The sequence below is a fragment of the Emydura macquarii genome, unplaced genomic scaffold (assembly GCF_026122565.2).
Source record: "Emydura macquarii macquarii isolate MOO-44397 ecotype Brisbane River unplaced genomic scaffold, CSIRO-AGI_Emac_v2 contig_1170, whole genome shotgun sequence".
NCBI lineage: Eukaryota > Metazoa > Chordata > Testudines > Chelidae > Emydura > Emydura macquarii.
This window is the reverse complement of record NW_027131307.1, coordinates 507,565-522,919: the sequence shown is the minus strand read 5'-3', so window position 1 is coordinate 522,919 and position 15,355 is coordinate 507,565. Positions and strand designations below refer to the sequence as shown.

Below are 15,355 nucleotides of genomic sequence, written 5' to 3'. Positions count from 1 at the left end.
TGTCTTTTCTTCGAGTGCTTGCTCATGTCAGTTCCATTCTAGGTGACGTATTAAGCAATAACTTGGAGGTGAGTTTGGAGATCAGTGAGCTGATTGCACTACCACCTTGCTGAAGCTGGCGTCATCGCGTGCCTGTTGGACGATAGCGTAATGGGAGGTGAAAGTGTGCACCGAGGACCAGGTAGCAGTTTTGTATATGTCCTGAATGGGCACTTGTGCCAGAAACGCCGACAACAAAGCCCACACTCCGGTGGAATCAGCTGTGACCACCCCTGGAAACAGGACCTTCACCTGCTCGTAGCAGAACCTAATGCAGGTTATCCATGAGGAGATCCACTGTGTTGAAACAGGTGAGCCTTTCATCATATTGGCCACTGCCACAAAGAGCTGCGTGGACTTACGGAATGACTTTGTCCACTCTGTAAAACGCTAGGGCCCTTCAGACATCGAGCGTATGCCAGTGTCGTTCCTCATTCGAAGAATGGGGCTTTGGAAAGAAAACAGGCAGGAAAATATCCTGATTAAAATGAAATTGGGACACTACCTTGGGCAAGAAGGCCAGGTGAGGCCACAATAGGACCCTATATAAAACCGTATAAGATGGCTCAGAGGTAAGTGCCCTAATCTCAGACACCCTCCTAGTTGAGGTGATTGCTACCAAGAAGGCCACTTTCCAGGCCAGCAAAGGCCAGGTCATTGAAGGTTCAAATGGGGCCCCCATGAGCCTGGAGAGAACCTGATTCAGGCCCCAGGGAGGTAATGGATCCCTAACCTGAGGGTAGCACCTCTCTGTGCCCTTCAGAAACTTGACTGTCATGTCATGGGGAAAAAAAAAACTTCTCATGAATCTGGGGTGAAAGGCAGAGATAGCCACAAGATGCACCCTCAGTGAGGTGATAGCTAGGCCTTGCAGCTTAAGGTGTAACAGGTAGTTCAAAACTGTCTGGATCAACACCTGCTGGGCCAAGACCCCCTGAATGTCACCCAGCAGGTAAACCGCTTCCACTTGGCTAGGTACAATGTTCTAGTGGAGGGTTTCCTGCTACCCATTAGAACCTGTTGTGCCTGTGAGGAACAAGCTTGTTCTGGGTTTAGCCGCTCAGACTCCACGCTGCAGAGACTCCAGGTCCAGATGCAGTAATTGCCCCCCAGCCTGAGAGGAGATTGTGCCAATGTGGCAATTCTAGCAGGAAGGGGTGGGCAACAGACAGCACCAGCAGTGTTGTGAACTAATGCTGCCATGGGCAGGCAGACGCTAGCAGAATGATATCCGCCTTGTTCCTCTTTAACAGGACCTTGTGAATTAGCAGTATGGGCAGAAAGGCATATATAAGGGCCCCCATCACAGAAGAAGGAAGGCAGCGGACAGCATCCCTTTTGCCCATCCCCGGAATGAAGTAAAGCTGCCGGCACGTCCTGTTCAGCTCAGAAGCAAGAGAGGTCCACTTGAGGAAACCCCCATCTCTGGAAGAGTATGTTGACCACCTTCTGGTGAAGTGACCATTTGTAGCGGGGTAAAAAGGACCTGCTGAGGCAGTCCGCTGTAGCATTCTTGATACCGGGAAGGTGGGAAGCCACCAGGTGTATATTGTGCCATATCACAAAGTCCAATAGGCAAGCTGCCTACACTACTAGCACAGGGCTGAGGAGTGGGCCCTACCCTGCTTGTTGATGTAATACACTGTGGCTATGTTGTCCCTTAAAACCTGGGCCACCTTGCCCTGCAGAAGGGGAAAGAACACCTGCATGCGAGCCATACTGCCCTGAGCTCCCTGTTGTTCATGTGCAACCCTCAGTCCTTCTCTGACCAAGTCCCTTGGGTAGTGTGGTTGGAGTTGATATGTGCCCTCCCCCCCACCAGATCTGAAGCATCCAAGATCAGGGTGACCAAGGGAACCAGGTCTCTGAAGGGCATCCCTCATGACTGCCTGGAAGTCTAACCACCAACCTAGGGAGGAAAGGATTGGTGGGGGCATTGTGACCACCGTGTCCAGAGAATGTCTTCTCAGTGTGTACACTGAGGCCAGCCATGCCTAGAGCAGTTTGAGTCTTAGATGTGTGTGACATACCACGTACATGCAAGCTGCCACGTGGCTCAGCAGCTGCAAACAGGTACGGGCTGTTGTAAGGTGATAGGCGTGAAGGCTCCTGATCAGACCCCACATGGCTTTGAACCAAGGCGGTGGCAGCAAACGTCTGGCTTGTGTGGAGTTGAGAATGGCCCCAATGAACTATTCTCTGCACTGGTACTAGTGCTCATTCATCATTAGGCCCAGGCGATGACAGGCGGCCCGCACCATGTTGAAACAGATCCAGACCTTAAACTAGGACCTGCTCGTGATCAGTCAGTCATCCAGACGAGTAAATTTGCACGCTCTACTGTCTGAGATGTGTAGCTACGACTGCCATGCACTTCGTGAATACCTGTGAGGCGGAAAACAGGCCAAACAGGAGGGCCGTAAACCGGAAATGGGAACGACACACTACAAATCGGAGAAACCACTGGGAAATTACTGCAATGTGAAAATGTGTGTCCAAGTCGAGAGCGGCATATCAGTCTCCAGGGAGGAAATAATGGAGGCGAGGGAAACCATGCAGAACTTGAGCCTTTTGAGATACTTGTTCTACTCATGCAGGTTGAGAATGGGTCTGAGGGCCCCCGTTTGCCTTGGGGAATGAGAAAGTACTGGGAATAGAATCCTTTCCCCCCACCTCCAGTGGAACTTCAGCCACCACCCCCATTCTGAGAAGGCTCTACATCTCTTGCTCAAAGAGCTGCTTGTGAGAGAGGTTCCTTGAAGAGGGATGGGGACAGGGGTGTGTGGGGGGAGGGGAGGAGAGGGGAAGAAAATGGCGGGATGTAGCCCTTTGCAATGATCCCAAGGACCCAACAGTCCGAAGTAACACAAGCCCACATGGAAAGGAAAGGGGCGAGATGGTTCAGGAACTACAGCGAAGGAAGATCCTAGCTGGAAGCTGGTAAGCCATCCTCAGGCGCACCATCAAAATGGCTGGCGCTGCCCCCCAGAGCACCGAGAGGAACCCTGTTGTTGGGGCGGAGGAGGTGGTCAGGGCTAGTTGGTACTTTCTGAAGCTCCTGTCCTTGTTTCTCCTCCTGTAGGCACCAAAACATAAGGTCTGGAATCTAGGCTGTGGCTGAGGACGAAACTGCCTTCTCAAGGTCTGAGACGTATAAAGTGAACGCATGGTGGTCCTAGAGTCCCTCCAACCCATGAAGCTTGGCATCCAGCTGGTCCGAAAAAAGTGCAGTTCCATCGAATGGAAGGTCCTGGATGGATTGCTGCACTTCTTGGGACACACCAGACGACTGCAGTTATGAACACCACCACCTGCCCTCGGCGCCAAGTCTGCTGTATCTGAGGCTGCCTGCAGGGCAGCCCTGGCCACCGTCCTGCCTTCCTCCAGGATTGTTGTAAGGTCCATTGCCTGCTCATGGGGTAATGCCTCAAAGTGCTAAAGGGAGTCCCAGATTGTAAACTCCCTAACAGTGCTTGCTGGTTGGCAATTCTAAATTGAAGGCTAGCTGTGGAATAAACCTTCCTGACAAATAAGTCCAGCTTCTTGTAATCTTTATTTTTCGGTGTGGAGTTAGATTGCCCTTGCCTGTCCTGCTCATTTCCAGCTGCCACCACTAAGGAGCTCGGCCATGGGTGTTGTCATAACGGGATAAAATCATTGTATTATATGTGTGCCCTGAGTCCATCTTGAGAGAGGAACAAGTAACCAATTTATATGTGATAAATGAAAGAATCTATTGAAAGTTGTTAACTGTGCTTTAAGGTTTTGTAACCAATTATTTTGTTAGTTTTGAGATAAGAAAGCATGAGTTATGAGCCACATGGGGGAGAGAACTCAAAGGCAGCAAAAAACCCTGGCCTGACTGAAAAATGACTGATTAAATTTGAAATAAGGGGGACTTGTGAACCCAGCAGTTCTGGGCCCATATTTGGCAACTTTTAATTGGCAAGTTACACCTGATCAAGGATAAACTCCTGGCCTAGGAATTCCTCAAGGAGAGACCGACAAAGTGACATAGAAAGTACCCATAATTGGTTTGGCGGACATATAGGCTGGAGTGGAGATAAAAGGGTTGTCGTGAGGACCACTGAGCCTCCCCAAGGGGTACACGTGAATCGTGCCTGCAAGAGGGTCTGATCAGCCGTCTAACCTCTTTCCAGCTCCGTCGTCGCTACATTTCCTTAGAATAGTTAGGTAACTGAGCTGATAACCTGGGTGTGAACACGATAGAGGTTCCACCTGGATGAAAAAAAATAGAATTCTAAATAGAAAGACCAGGTCATGAAACATCTGCTATCTTTGCAGCTGCTGAGTTCATTTGTATATTTGGTGAGTACTCAATGTTTGTTTAAATATACCAATTCTACTTGTGTTCCAGGAACTATTGTAAGCATAACAGTAATAGTGACCGTTGTTAGTGTTGCATGCATAAGGTTTTTTTGCTTGTTTAGTTTTGTTTGGTTTGTGTTTTAAGAGTTTGTAATAAAATAAGGGAACAAGATTTGTGGTAAAATAATCTGTTTAAGTTACTAGTTGTTGTATTAGTAAGTGTTGTGTCTAGAATTTAATCATTGTATTCAATTTTTGTTGTTTGTAATTATATAAAACAAAAATGGATCAGTAAAAGAAAGATTCAATTTAAGTAGTTGTAGCAAGTTGATAAATAAAGGCTATTGAATGGTTAAGAATCTGAGTAAGCCTGCCAAATTTTTCTGGGAAGCTTGCTAAATTTTCTAAATTAACATTTCCAAGCCTTACACTCTGTCTTAAAAGGGGATATATACGAATCGCTTTAGTACCTTAAAGCATCCTTCAAACCGCTCCCATGATTTAGGAGGCCCTTCGTCTCGATAACCTTATCAAAACACGGCACTTAGGCACGTCAGGTGTGTGAAGAGATACGTCTCCACAAAGGGATTTGAGTATCTCTTCTCCACTCTTTTGGAGGCGGCAACGACGAGGTTTGCCAGAGCCCATTAACTAGCTTGAGAACTCCTTCGTGAACTGGAAGGGCGACCCGGGTGGGCACTGTGGCTGCCAGGACATCAAACAGGTTGTCCATGGTCTCTGAGCTCCTCCGCTTCTAATCCCAGATTAGAGGCTATCCTTTTAAGGTGCTCCTAATGGACTCTAAAATCTTCCAACGGGCTGGACGGGCTGGAAGTTGCCTCATCTGGAGATGAGAACAACTGTACCTGCACAGGAGGTGGTGGCGGCATCTCTTCCTGTGGGGCCACCAATGTGGATGTCCCCTCCAGGGGGTCTGAGTCCACCTCTGACCCTGAGTCCTGGGCCCTTTCCTGCGCTGCTGGGGCCACCTATCGTTTTCCTGATGATAGGTAGGACTGTGCCTGGAACCACAGGGAACCCCCATAGGTTCCAATACGGCCATTGTGCAGACTTGGCCTCGGTCCTGAGTTTTTGGGTCATGGTGGTGACTGGAGCAGGCGGCAGGTCTGTCTTCCTCGAAGGAGTAAGAGTCACTAGCTGAGGACCATGGTAGGGCCCTTGCCGACTCTCTCCTACTGTCCTGTGGCAATTCATGCTGGCGCCCGGGAGACGTTGACCGGTGACTTGACCCCTTAGACACATTGTGGTCAGCAGCCTGACGGCTTGCATGGGGCGTTGGGGAATGGGACTTTGAGGATCAATAGCAGTACTGAGGAGACTCACGGCAGGAAGCAGAAGAGTGCCCCGTTGCCGGGGAGGCTGAGGCAGTGCCAGCCCTTTCTGGGCAAGCTTCTGGATGATGGTGACTGGCTTCAATGCCTGACTGCCATGGGGGGGGGGGGTCCCTCGGTGCCAGGGAGCGGGAATGGTGTTGCTCCCACAGGGATCTCGGTGCCGGGGAGCGGGTTTGATACCATGAGCTCCTCTGCACCAGCAATCAAGATCATCCAAGCTCCTTTGTCGGGGACTGCCGTGTGTGGTGCTGCTCAGCCGTCAGCAATCAACTCGATGCTGGCAACCAGGAGCACGATCCCGGGGATCTGCGACTCAGAAGCAGTGACCTTCTCCTCTGTGACCTGTCTTGAGGCGACGCCCTTCGAGACTCAGGTGACAGATTCAGCCAGTGAGGGGGTCCCATCGTGGGCTTCCCCTTTAAGACTGGAGCCTAATCCCTTTCCAGCAGCGGGGTAGGCTTAGGGGTGGGTAGCAGATGGAGAGCCATCAAGTCTCTTGCCACTTGAAGTGCCTCTGGTGTTGACCGCACCATAAGCTGGAGGGGCCCTCTTACACTCCACGAGTCAGGGGTGGCTCCCTCAGAGGGCTCAGAGCCCTGAAGTACGAGTCCTGCTCCGGGTGCCCTGGCACAGCCGGCTGAGACAATATAGGGCCCTCGCTCGACCCCACCTCCCTGCTCTTCTTCAGTGTGGGAGAGTGGTCCTTGTCCGTGTGCTGCTTCTTCTGCCTCTTCCATGGAGAAGGTCAGTGCCGCAATGTTTCTGGTGCCAGTGAGGCCCTCTATACCATGCTCGGCCCAGAGATGGAACGTGGTGGCTCTGAGACCAGTCTCAGGGTTGCTTCCATAAGAGCTTTCAAACGGATCTCCCTTTTCTTCCAAGTCCTCAGTCTGAAGCCCTTGCAAATCCTGCGCTTATCCTACGCAACTCCCCCAAACACTTTAAACAACTTTCATGGGGGTTGCTGAGTGGGAAGGGTTTGCCGCAAACTGTGCAGGGCTTGAAGCCCAGAGAGCAGGGCATACCCCGCTCCCAAACAGAAGTCCTTAACGGGAATAATACTTAACACTAACTGATTACCTAACTACAGTATATAACAAAAAAAAACTACTTAATTAACCTACTCTCTAATTATAAGAGCAGGGGAACTGAAGCACTTGCAATAGCAAGCTGAAGCAAGACTCCAGCAACCATCAGTGGCAGAAGGAAGGATCTGAGGGGGCGTAGGGCTGGCGGCACCTCATACCGCAGCATGTGTGCAGGGCTCCAGAGCCAACCCTACGGGTATTGCCAAGGAAAAAAAATTTCCGGTAACTGCATGGAGTCGCACACACCCCTAGAATGAAACTGACATGAGCAATACTCGAAGAAGTGATTAGTCCTCTTTATTCAGCACTGGTGAAGCCACATTGGGAGGACTGTGTCCAGTTTGGGCCCCCACTATAAAAGGATGTGGACAAATTGGAGATTCCAGGGGAGGGCAACAAAAATTATTAGGGAGCTGGAGCACATGACTTATGAGGAGAGGCTGAGGGAACTAGGCTTGTTTAGTCTGTAGAAGAGAAGAGTGAGGAGGGATTTGATAGTAGCCATCAACTACCTGAAGGGGGCAGATTCCAAAGAGGATGGAGCTAGACTGTTCTCAGTGGTGGCAGATGCTAGAACAAGGAACAATGGTCTCAAGTTGCAGTGAGGGAGGTCGAGCTTGGATATTAGGAAAATCTTTTTCACTAGGAGGTTGGTGAAGCACTGGCATGGGTTACCTAGGGAGGTGGTGGAATCTAAGCCCTGGCTGAGAGGACTTAGTTGGGGTTGGTCCTGCTTTGAGCAGGGGGTTGAACTAGGATGATCTCCAGAGATCCCTTCCAACCCTAATCTTCTATGATCTTCACCCAGTTTAATTTATGTTGTTTGTACCTCAATCAGACTGTGCTAAAAAATAAAGCTTCTGGAGGCCTTTTTAAGAGAATTTTATTTTTGAGTGGTTCTTACAAAGATTGTTGCAATATGAAAGTCATTTGTTTGATAGAAATATCAAGCTGTCTCGTCAAACACACTGAAGTAACCCAAAAATATATTTCAGAGCTCACAGAGCTTAAAAAGAGTAAAGATTATATGCAACCAGACAAAACCTATTTCTGCATTTCCTACTTCCTCTTAAGCTTTGCTGTGCACACTACCTGTGTATTAAATTCAACTTTTATTTGGAAATGCAGAGAGTGTTTTGTTTGGAACCCTAGACACACCTCACACAGTATTTACAAAGAAACTTTTACAGATACATCAATCAAAAGTTGCCATCAAGAAATAAAACGCTTCAATCCTCCCATTCTTACCAACTGTTCAGCATAAAGCAAGCTGTGTGGCTGACCAAAATCAGCTCTTTCAGTAGCCTTTTGAATTTTCCATTTATACAAAACACTAAATATGTCCTTCATAAACTCTATCAGATATTAACCTTTAACAGAGCACCTACATTTAGTGAAATGTAAAATGTAATTACTGCATTAAAAGAAAGGCTTGTGAAACATTAAAAATGTCATTATGTCCCGTCTGCCTTTTACAGAAAATTCGTTTCTATGAGCTATTTCTCAGTTCCTACAGAACACCTTAGTAAATGTACAAGAATTACAAGGCAGAACAAGAAGTCAACAGCTTTGTACACAGTGGGAATGCTAGTTAGGGAGAATGAGCACACTGCATTCCTGCTTATTCAGTTTTTATTTTTTAAAGGTAACGGGAAGTGTACACAAAATGACATGAAACCCTTTCCTTTAGTTTTATCTAAATAAAAGATAACTCAATCTTCCTCCAAAAAATAGTTATGTACAAAACTGACTAAATCCATCTTCATCGTCGAACAGGAACCAGTAGCTGGGTAGCAGTCATGGAATCAGGGAAAAGATTGTGGTATGTTGGAAGAGGTACATATGCTGCTGTAATCATTTTACCTAATCAAAAGATAAAAAGATGTTTTTACTGTCTTTAGTAAATAATCAGAACTCAGGTCTTTAAGTAGCCTTTACTCACCTGCAAACCACCTTCCATGCAATGCATTGACGGCTGCAATGGCAGCAGCGATTGAAGGGCATTTGACGTACACGTTGCCCTAAGGTACAAAACAGTGTTAGTCTCTGAGGTGCTTGACAACTTTCCCTCCAACTACATTGGTTTTCTATCATGTATGTTTAAAGGAAACTCCCACACACTTATTGGAGCACCAGCAACATCAGTGTCAGGAGGAATATGCTTAACTGCTACTGCAGAACTAGCGCACACAACTCTAAAATAATTGATGCAGCTCATTGTAGACATGCACTACCAGATTTTAACACCTCTTCAGTATGAAAATACAGTATCTCCAAAGGAAGGAACTTGCAAAATTGAGAGCAAGAGACCAAGCAGTACTCAAAGCAGTAGGAAGTAGACTATAACAATACACTAATTGTGGCCTTTGTATAAAACTTTTTACTTCAGTATTTAAAAATAGTTGCCTAACCCTTTTCAGTTACTTCTCTAAAATCGAGTACACTGGTTAAGAGCCAGACTATCCCCCTGCTTCAGGATAATCACTAAGTTCTATGAATCACTGCCAACATTTCAAGGATAATGCCTGTGGAACTTGTTTCCAGGGGATGTTGGGAAGGCCAAAACTAGGTTTAAAAAAAGAATGAGAAGTTCATGGATTAGGTCCATCGAAAGCTATTACCCAAGATGGTCAAAACCACAACCCCATGGCTCTGGGTGTCCCTAAGCCTCTGATTGTAGAAGCTGTGACTGGACGACAGGGGATGGATCACTCAATAATTGTCCTGTTCTGTTCATTCCCTCTGAAGCATCTGGCACCAGCCACAATTAGAAGACAGGATGCTGGTCTAGATGGACCATTGGTCTGACCCAGTATGACCATTCTTATGTTCTTATGTAACTACACAGTTGGATTTTCACCCACAGCTCCTAATCACATCAGAGCATTATGGGAGCTCAGCACCTCAGAAAGTGAGGCTGTTAATATAAATACTTCCACAGATATAGGTTCCTAATTTTAGACTGGGAAAAAAAACAGGGATTGAAGACTAGGAGGATCACAAAAAAAAGTGCAAGCATCCTAGGAAGGTTTGAAGGTGGCGGGAATAAAGTAAACTAAAATCTTATCTGCATTAAAGATGTCTAAAGTTTTCTACTTATAAACTACATACTAATCTAGTTAACATCCAAAAAAGAGTGCTATGCTTAAAAAAACAATTTTAAAAACTCAGTGTGGAAAGTCTAGAAATAAACAGATAAGGCATCCCAGTCAGTTCTCTGCTGCCATATAATCTATTCTATATAGCAGAGATGGGCAACTTGAGGCATGGGGTCTGCAGTGGGCTTGACAGGCCAAATGAAATGTTCTGGCCATTGGCAGGGTTGCAGTCCCAGAATTATTTCTTATTATTTAAGAGCTAGGTGACTGATGGCACAGTTTTAGAGAAGGTATAGATGCCTTATACCGCTCTGCTTGACTCCCACTTTTTTAACACTGTCTCCAACTCTGCCCAGTCCCACCCAGCTCCAGTTTCTGCATTCCCTATCAGTTGATTGTTTGGGAACTGAGAGCCAAACAGCTTCTGGCCAGGTCTTCACCCCAGCAGTGGGCAGGACACACCTCCGCCAACGGGGGAAGAAGACAGAGCTGGAGCCTGTGTCAATGGGGAAGAGAGCCCATGAGCTCATTCATAATGACACTCATTGGCCTAACCACCTGTCATTCACACAGGGAAAAGGCATCACCCTACATCACCCAGCTCTGGTTACTGCCTTGCCATTGGCTTGCAGCTCCCATGGACAGTCCCCCTCCACCCTCTGCAGGAGGCAAGGGCAGGGCACACCTCTAGCCAGTGGGGAGGTAGTAACCTTAATAGCAGAGCCCCTTCACTGCTAGCATGATGGATGGGTGGCCGGGCCAAATCTGAATGGCACTGCAACCTGGCACATGGGCTTCACCTCATGTGGTGGAGACTGTGACCACTGCAGAATGGAGGCAAAGTCGAGGAGTAGCAGAGGGGAAAAAATGTTAAAAATGTTTTATTTTCGTTTATTAAACCCATTCTTCTTCACACTGGAAGCAAGGTCAGTGAAATATATTTAAGCTTTTTTAATTTAAAAGTGCTAAAAGGAGCTGTTATATTTAAGAACACTTCAGTTTTACACTGTTAATACATGGTTTATTGTACCAAATATTTGAGTTAGGCAATATTAGCATATTAAAAAATGTATGGCCTGCCAAAGAGTTTTAGGGGATTTTTAAAGCTGCCCATCCCTGTTATATGCTATGCCCCTCACCACAGTATCCGAGTGTCTAATCAAGGCCGTGTTTATTCCTTGACTGCACAACATGCATTAAGCACCAGAAGAGAATATTATGATAATCTGACCACCTGGCATACCATCAGCCAGAGAATCTCATCTTGTAATTCAAGTCCAATCACTTCTGGTTGAACTATAGCATATTTTTATAGGGAAATTTAAAAGTACAGAGAATTCACCATCTTCCTGGATAGTTTGTTCCAATGGTTAATGACCAACCTATTGCTGCTTCTTACTTTCCATATTTCCCCACAAGAGGGAGTTAATTTGATTACAGTGAACTGGAGCTAAACCACGAGCCAGAAGCAGAGTCTGGTAAACTGAGCTGCATGGAAAACAATGCAGCAGTCAAAGGCTAGAAGCCAGAAGCCTGAGTGGGTCTAGACAACATGACAGGAGTCAAAGCTTTGGAAGAGGGGCTGGGCCATCTTGAAAGCCTACTGGAAACTCATCCTTAAAATAATTAATGGATTTCACATGGGAATATTTTCACCTATGTGCCATAGTTGGGCGAAGATGGTGATGAAGACCATTTCACAGTGACAGAATAAATGAACGATACAATGGAATCTGGTCCTGTTGTGCTGCAGCACTGTGAAGTGTTTTGGACCCCATCTGATATAATCCAAACAAATCAGAACCTTTGTGAAGTTTCCTGTGTCCTGGCAACTGCCTTTGCAAGACCTAAAATGCCTTCTTCCCATGTGTACTAGGAAAGGTAGTGCAAATACAGAGAAACTACACTACTGACCAGGTCCCATAGTGTTCATAAAATTATTACATCTCACTATTCGTGGATTATTACATGGTATTTCCATGTCCATCACATTCCCTTTCCTGTGATTCCAACTCCGTGGAAAGCCAGCACAAAGAATGCCAAATGTTAACCCATGGTGCCCTGTGGAACCACATGCTTCAGTTCCGGGGAAGGGCTATGATTTTGGGCATATGGAGATTACCCATGGCAAGACAGAGGACTCATCTGCATTACTGCAGTCGAAGACTGATAGTTTGGGAATGGGACTGGGATTAGTACCTGGTGTGGAGCATAAAGGGACTGACATGAGTCTTAACTCCAGGGCACTGCACAGGCTGGCACGAACATAGAACAGCCTGGTATCAGATTCAATTCAATCCCCTCATGTGCCAGCACCACAGCAAATCAGCACATAGGTGGTTCACCCATGGGCTGGAGAGTTAGAGCCACATGTCAATTTGGGTTTCAGCCCCTGGGAGAACCATCTATGTGCTGATTTTTCTCAGTGCTGGCCACAATGCTTTCTTCTTGGCATTGGGGAATTTGCGATTCTAACTCTCTTGGAACCTGAAGACATAACATTACTATCTCTGGTCTTGGAAATAGAAATCCTGGTGAACCATAGTGCTATCTTTTCTTTTTTTTCTCCTCTCAGTATAGAGGAAGAGTGCCTCAGAATCGAATCGGGGATTGCATTTGGCCCAAACTACCATGGCCTTCTCAGTGCTGTATTCTATCTTCCTTCCTTCTGGAAGTTTGAAAGTGAGGCCCTGGAGCTGGGCCAAACTCCAGATCCATTTTGAAAGATTTCAAGACTTCATCAGGATGCTTTTTTCCAAACAAAGCGAACAGAAGCCCAGTTGATGACTGTCACCCAAACGTTTCAAACAAGGACCATGGAGGATTGAAACAGGACAATCTTTGAATCCCACATCATAAAGTAAGCTAAATTAGTGACTAAACTACATGGTAAAACCCTTTCAAATTGAGATGTCAAAAAGCAAAGGAACTTTATTTTTTTCCTCCAACTTCCTGCTTCAGCAACTGGAAGAAAGATGCAGGGGTCCACATCCCTTATACAGTCTCACAGAGCATGCTGAGTAGTTTGAGGAAAAGGGGGCGGGAGCCTCCTAAGGCTGGCCCCTTTCAGAGGGTTCTAGCTTGTGATCTGTGCAGGCATATCCCCAAGAACAGGAATCTGTGATGAATATTAAATTCACATTTCCCTAAAAGCTATTTGTTTTAAGCTGTCTTCAAACTCAGGCAGGCCCCACAACATCAGTTTATGTTCTGTTGACTTTGGAATAGTCTCTTCACAATTGTAAGGGTAATTTTTTCTTTTTTTTTTTTCCTTTAAGGTAACCATTTGAAATCTGGAATGCAACTGGCATGATAAGGGGTGGGGTTCTATCACAAATTTCAAGGCAATCTGGAGTTCATGGTAGCAACACATGCACACATGAAATAATCCCTTGAACAGGAAATAGTAAGGTTGGAAGCATAAATCTGGTGAGGGGAGAGTAATTCATGACAAATTATAAGGTAGAAGGAAGGAACAGTTAGATCCTGTAACTATCTCCAAATTTTCCATTTTTTTCCTTAGAAGATGCAAAATTTTGTTTCTTTTACCTCCCATGAGTTTTTGCCTTGACTCTCCTGTAACACTGATCCAGAACCAAAGTTGTTGTGGTCAGAGATAAAGTCCACATTACTACCTTTTAAACCCTCTCCAAAATTATTCAGTACTATTCTAAGTAGACCTCCCCTTACCTTACCACAGCCTCACTGGCACAGGATAAGAGTACCATTGCTGATAAGTGCCCCTCACTAATTTCAGGTACATTAACCTGAACTATTTCACTGACATGATTCAATTCAGTTTTAAACTAGGTTGTCAAAATCCGACTAGATATAGGTATGTTTGGAGCTGTCCAGTCACTATCTTCAATAACCTTTACCCTCCCTCCTAAAAGGAGCAGAGATTGGTTGGGTAGTCATCCAACATGTGCACATCAAGGGAAGGGTTTTTCAGCAACAAATGAATCCCTGAGCACTCATGTAGACAGGACATCCTGCCCCAGGGAGAAGGCAATAGCCACCTGCTTCCACATACAAGGCACTCCATCCCCAATGATGTTCACCAGCCAGGGACACACTGGGCCATCCTACAAACCAAGGAGACAGTTCCTGGATTGCTAAAGAATTTTATACTCTGGTATTTGTGTATTTTTCAGATAAATTACAGGCTAGAATATGCTATTCAATGAACTCATACAATAAATATCACAAGTCAGAAACAGACTAAGTCTTCCTGGTAGAGGGGTTCTTATTACAGCCCAAATATTCATTTTTGCAATATTTTAATTGGACTCTTCTGTAGACCCACAAGAACATGCTAAAACAGTGAGAAGTCTTGCAGCTATAGAAAACTGCCTATCAGCCTACAAAAGTAGGTAATTAAAATAACTACTTGAGTGACTCTTGCTCAGTTGCATGCAGGAACTCAGATGATTTTTTGGACAATTAAGATATCTCTATTCACTACAACACAATTTTTACACTTGCAAAACGGCTCTGGACAGTGACAACTTGAAAAAAGGTTCTAAAATTTATTTAGTTTCTCTCAAGATGTACCTGAGCTGAATTTTTGTCTACATAAATGTGGATAACTCCTCCATGTTTGTTACATTCCTCAATAACATCATCCTTAATTTCTGTGTCCCAGCCAGCTTCTTCTTCACTGAAAAAGACAATATTCAAAAGTGAGAACTTGGAACAAAAACAAGATCACACCTACAAAATACTAACTTTCCCACTAACCCCACTAAAGTCAGAAACAAATGTGAAAAACTGGAATAGGCAGTGGGTAATAACTTACGTTTGAGGGTTAAACATATTGGAAAGCTGGAAGCATTGTGTTGCAAGTGGTTGTACAGAAGCAGCTGCAGCCAAAACTATTTAAAGAGAAAGTGACAAGTTTTTCCTTCATTCAAGAAAAAAGTCTTTTACATAAAATTAATTAATAAGTAAGGCTTTTTTTGTCTGTACTTCATAATCATAGAACTGAAAGGGATCTTGAAAAGCCATCAAGTCCAAGTAAATTCTTAAACTATACACCTTAAAACCCACCCAACATCTTATTTCACAATCCTTTCCCTATATTTAATGAATCTCTCTCTCTCTCTCTCTCTCAGGTATTACAGCAAACAGTACGTAAAAAAGGTTAGCAGTATTTTTTTTTAACTTGATTAAATCCCTCTGAAAACAAACTGGCATTCTTTGATATTTGATGTATATTAGAACATAGAAAATGTAGTACGCCACTAGAATGCATGTGAAAGACAAGATTCTCAGAACTATCCCATTTAAAAACTGGTGCAGTTTAGAACTCTTAAACCTGTGCATAAATTCAGTTATTCATGATTATATTAACCAAATTAAACAAAAACAGAAGTAATTTTTTATACTTATATATGAAAAGCTTTGCCTGCCCCAAGCATTCCTAAAGGGAACTGCACATCCTACA

General features: G+C 45.1%; 1 protein-coding gene across 7 annotated transcripts in view; it reads right to left on the bottom strand.

Annotated features, from left to right (window-relative positions):
- Positions 1-7,676: 7,676 nt before the first annotated feature.
- RBM39 (RNA binding motif protein 39) overlaps positions 7,677-15,355 on the bottom strand; it is a 55,203-nt gene continuing 47,524 nt past the window's right edge. For all 7 annotated transcript variants that reach the window (XM_067546854.1, XM_067546849.1, XM_067546850.1 and 4 more), the window contains 4 exons: positions 14,708-14,783; positions 14,464-14,569; positions 8,754-8,832; positions 7,677-8,674 (listed from right to left, as the gene is read on the bottom strand). In XM_067546854.1, the coding sequence (XP_067402955.1) occupies positions 8,574-8,674; positions 8,754-8,832; positions 14,464-14,569; positions 14,708-14,783 (362 nt within the window). In that variant the 3' untranslated portion in view covers positions 7,677-8,573. The remainder of the gene's footprint in view (positions 8,675-8,753; positions 8,833-14,463; positions 14,570-14,707; positions 14,784-15,355) is intronic.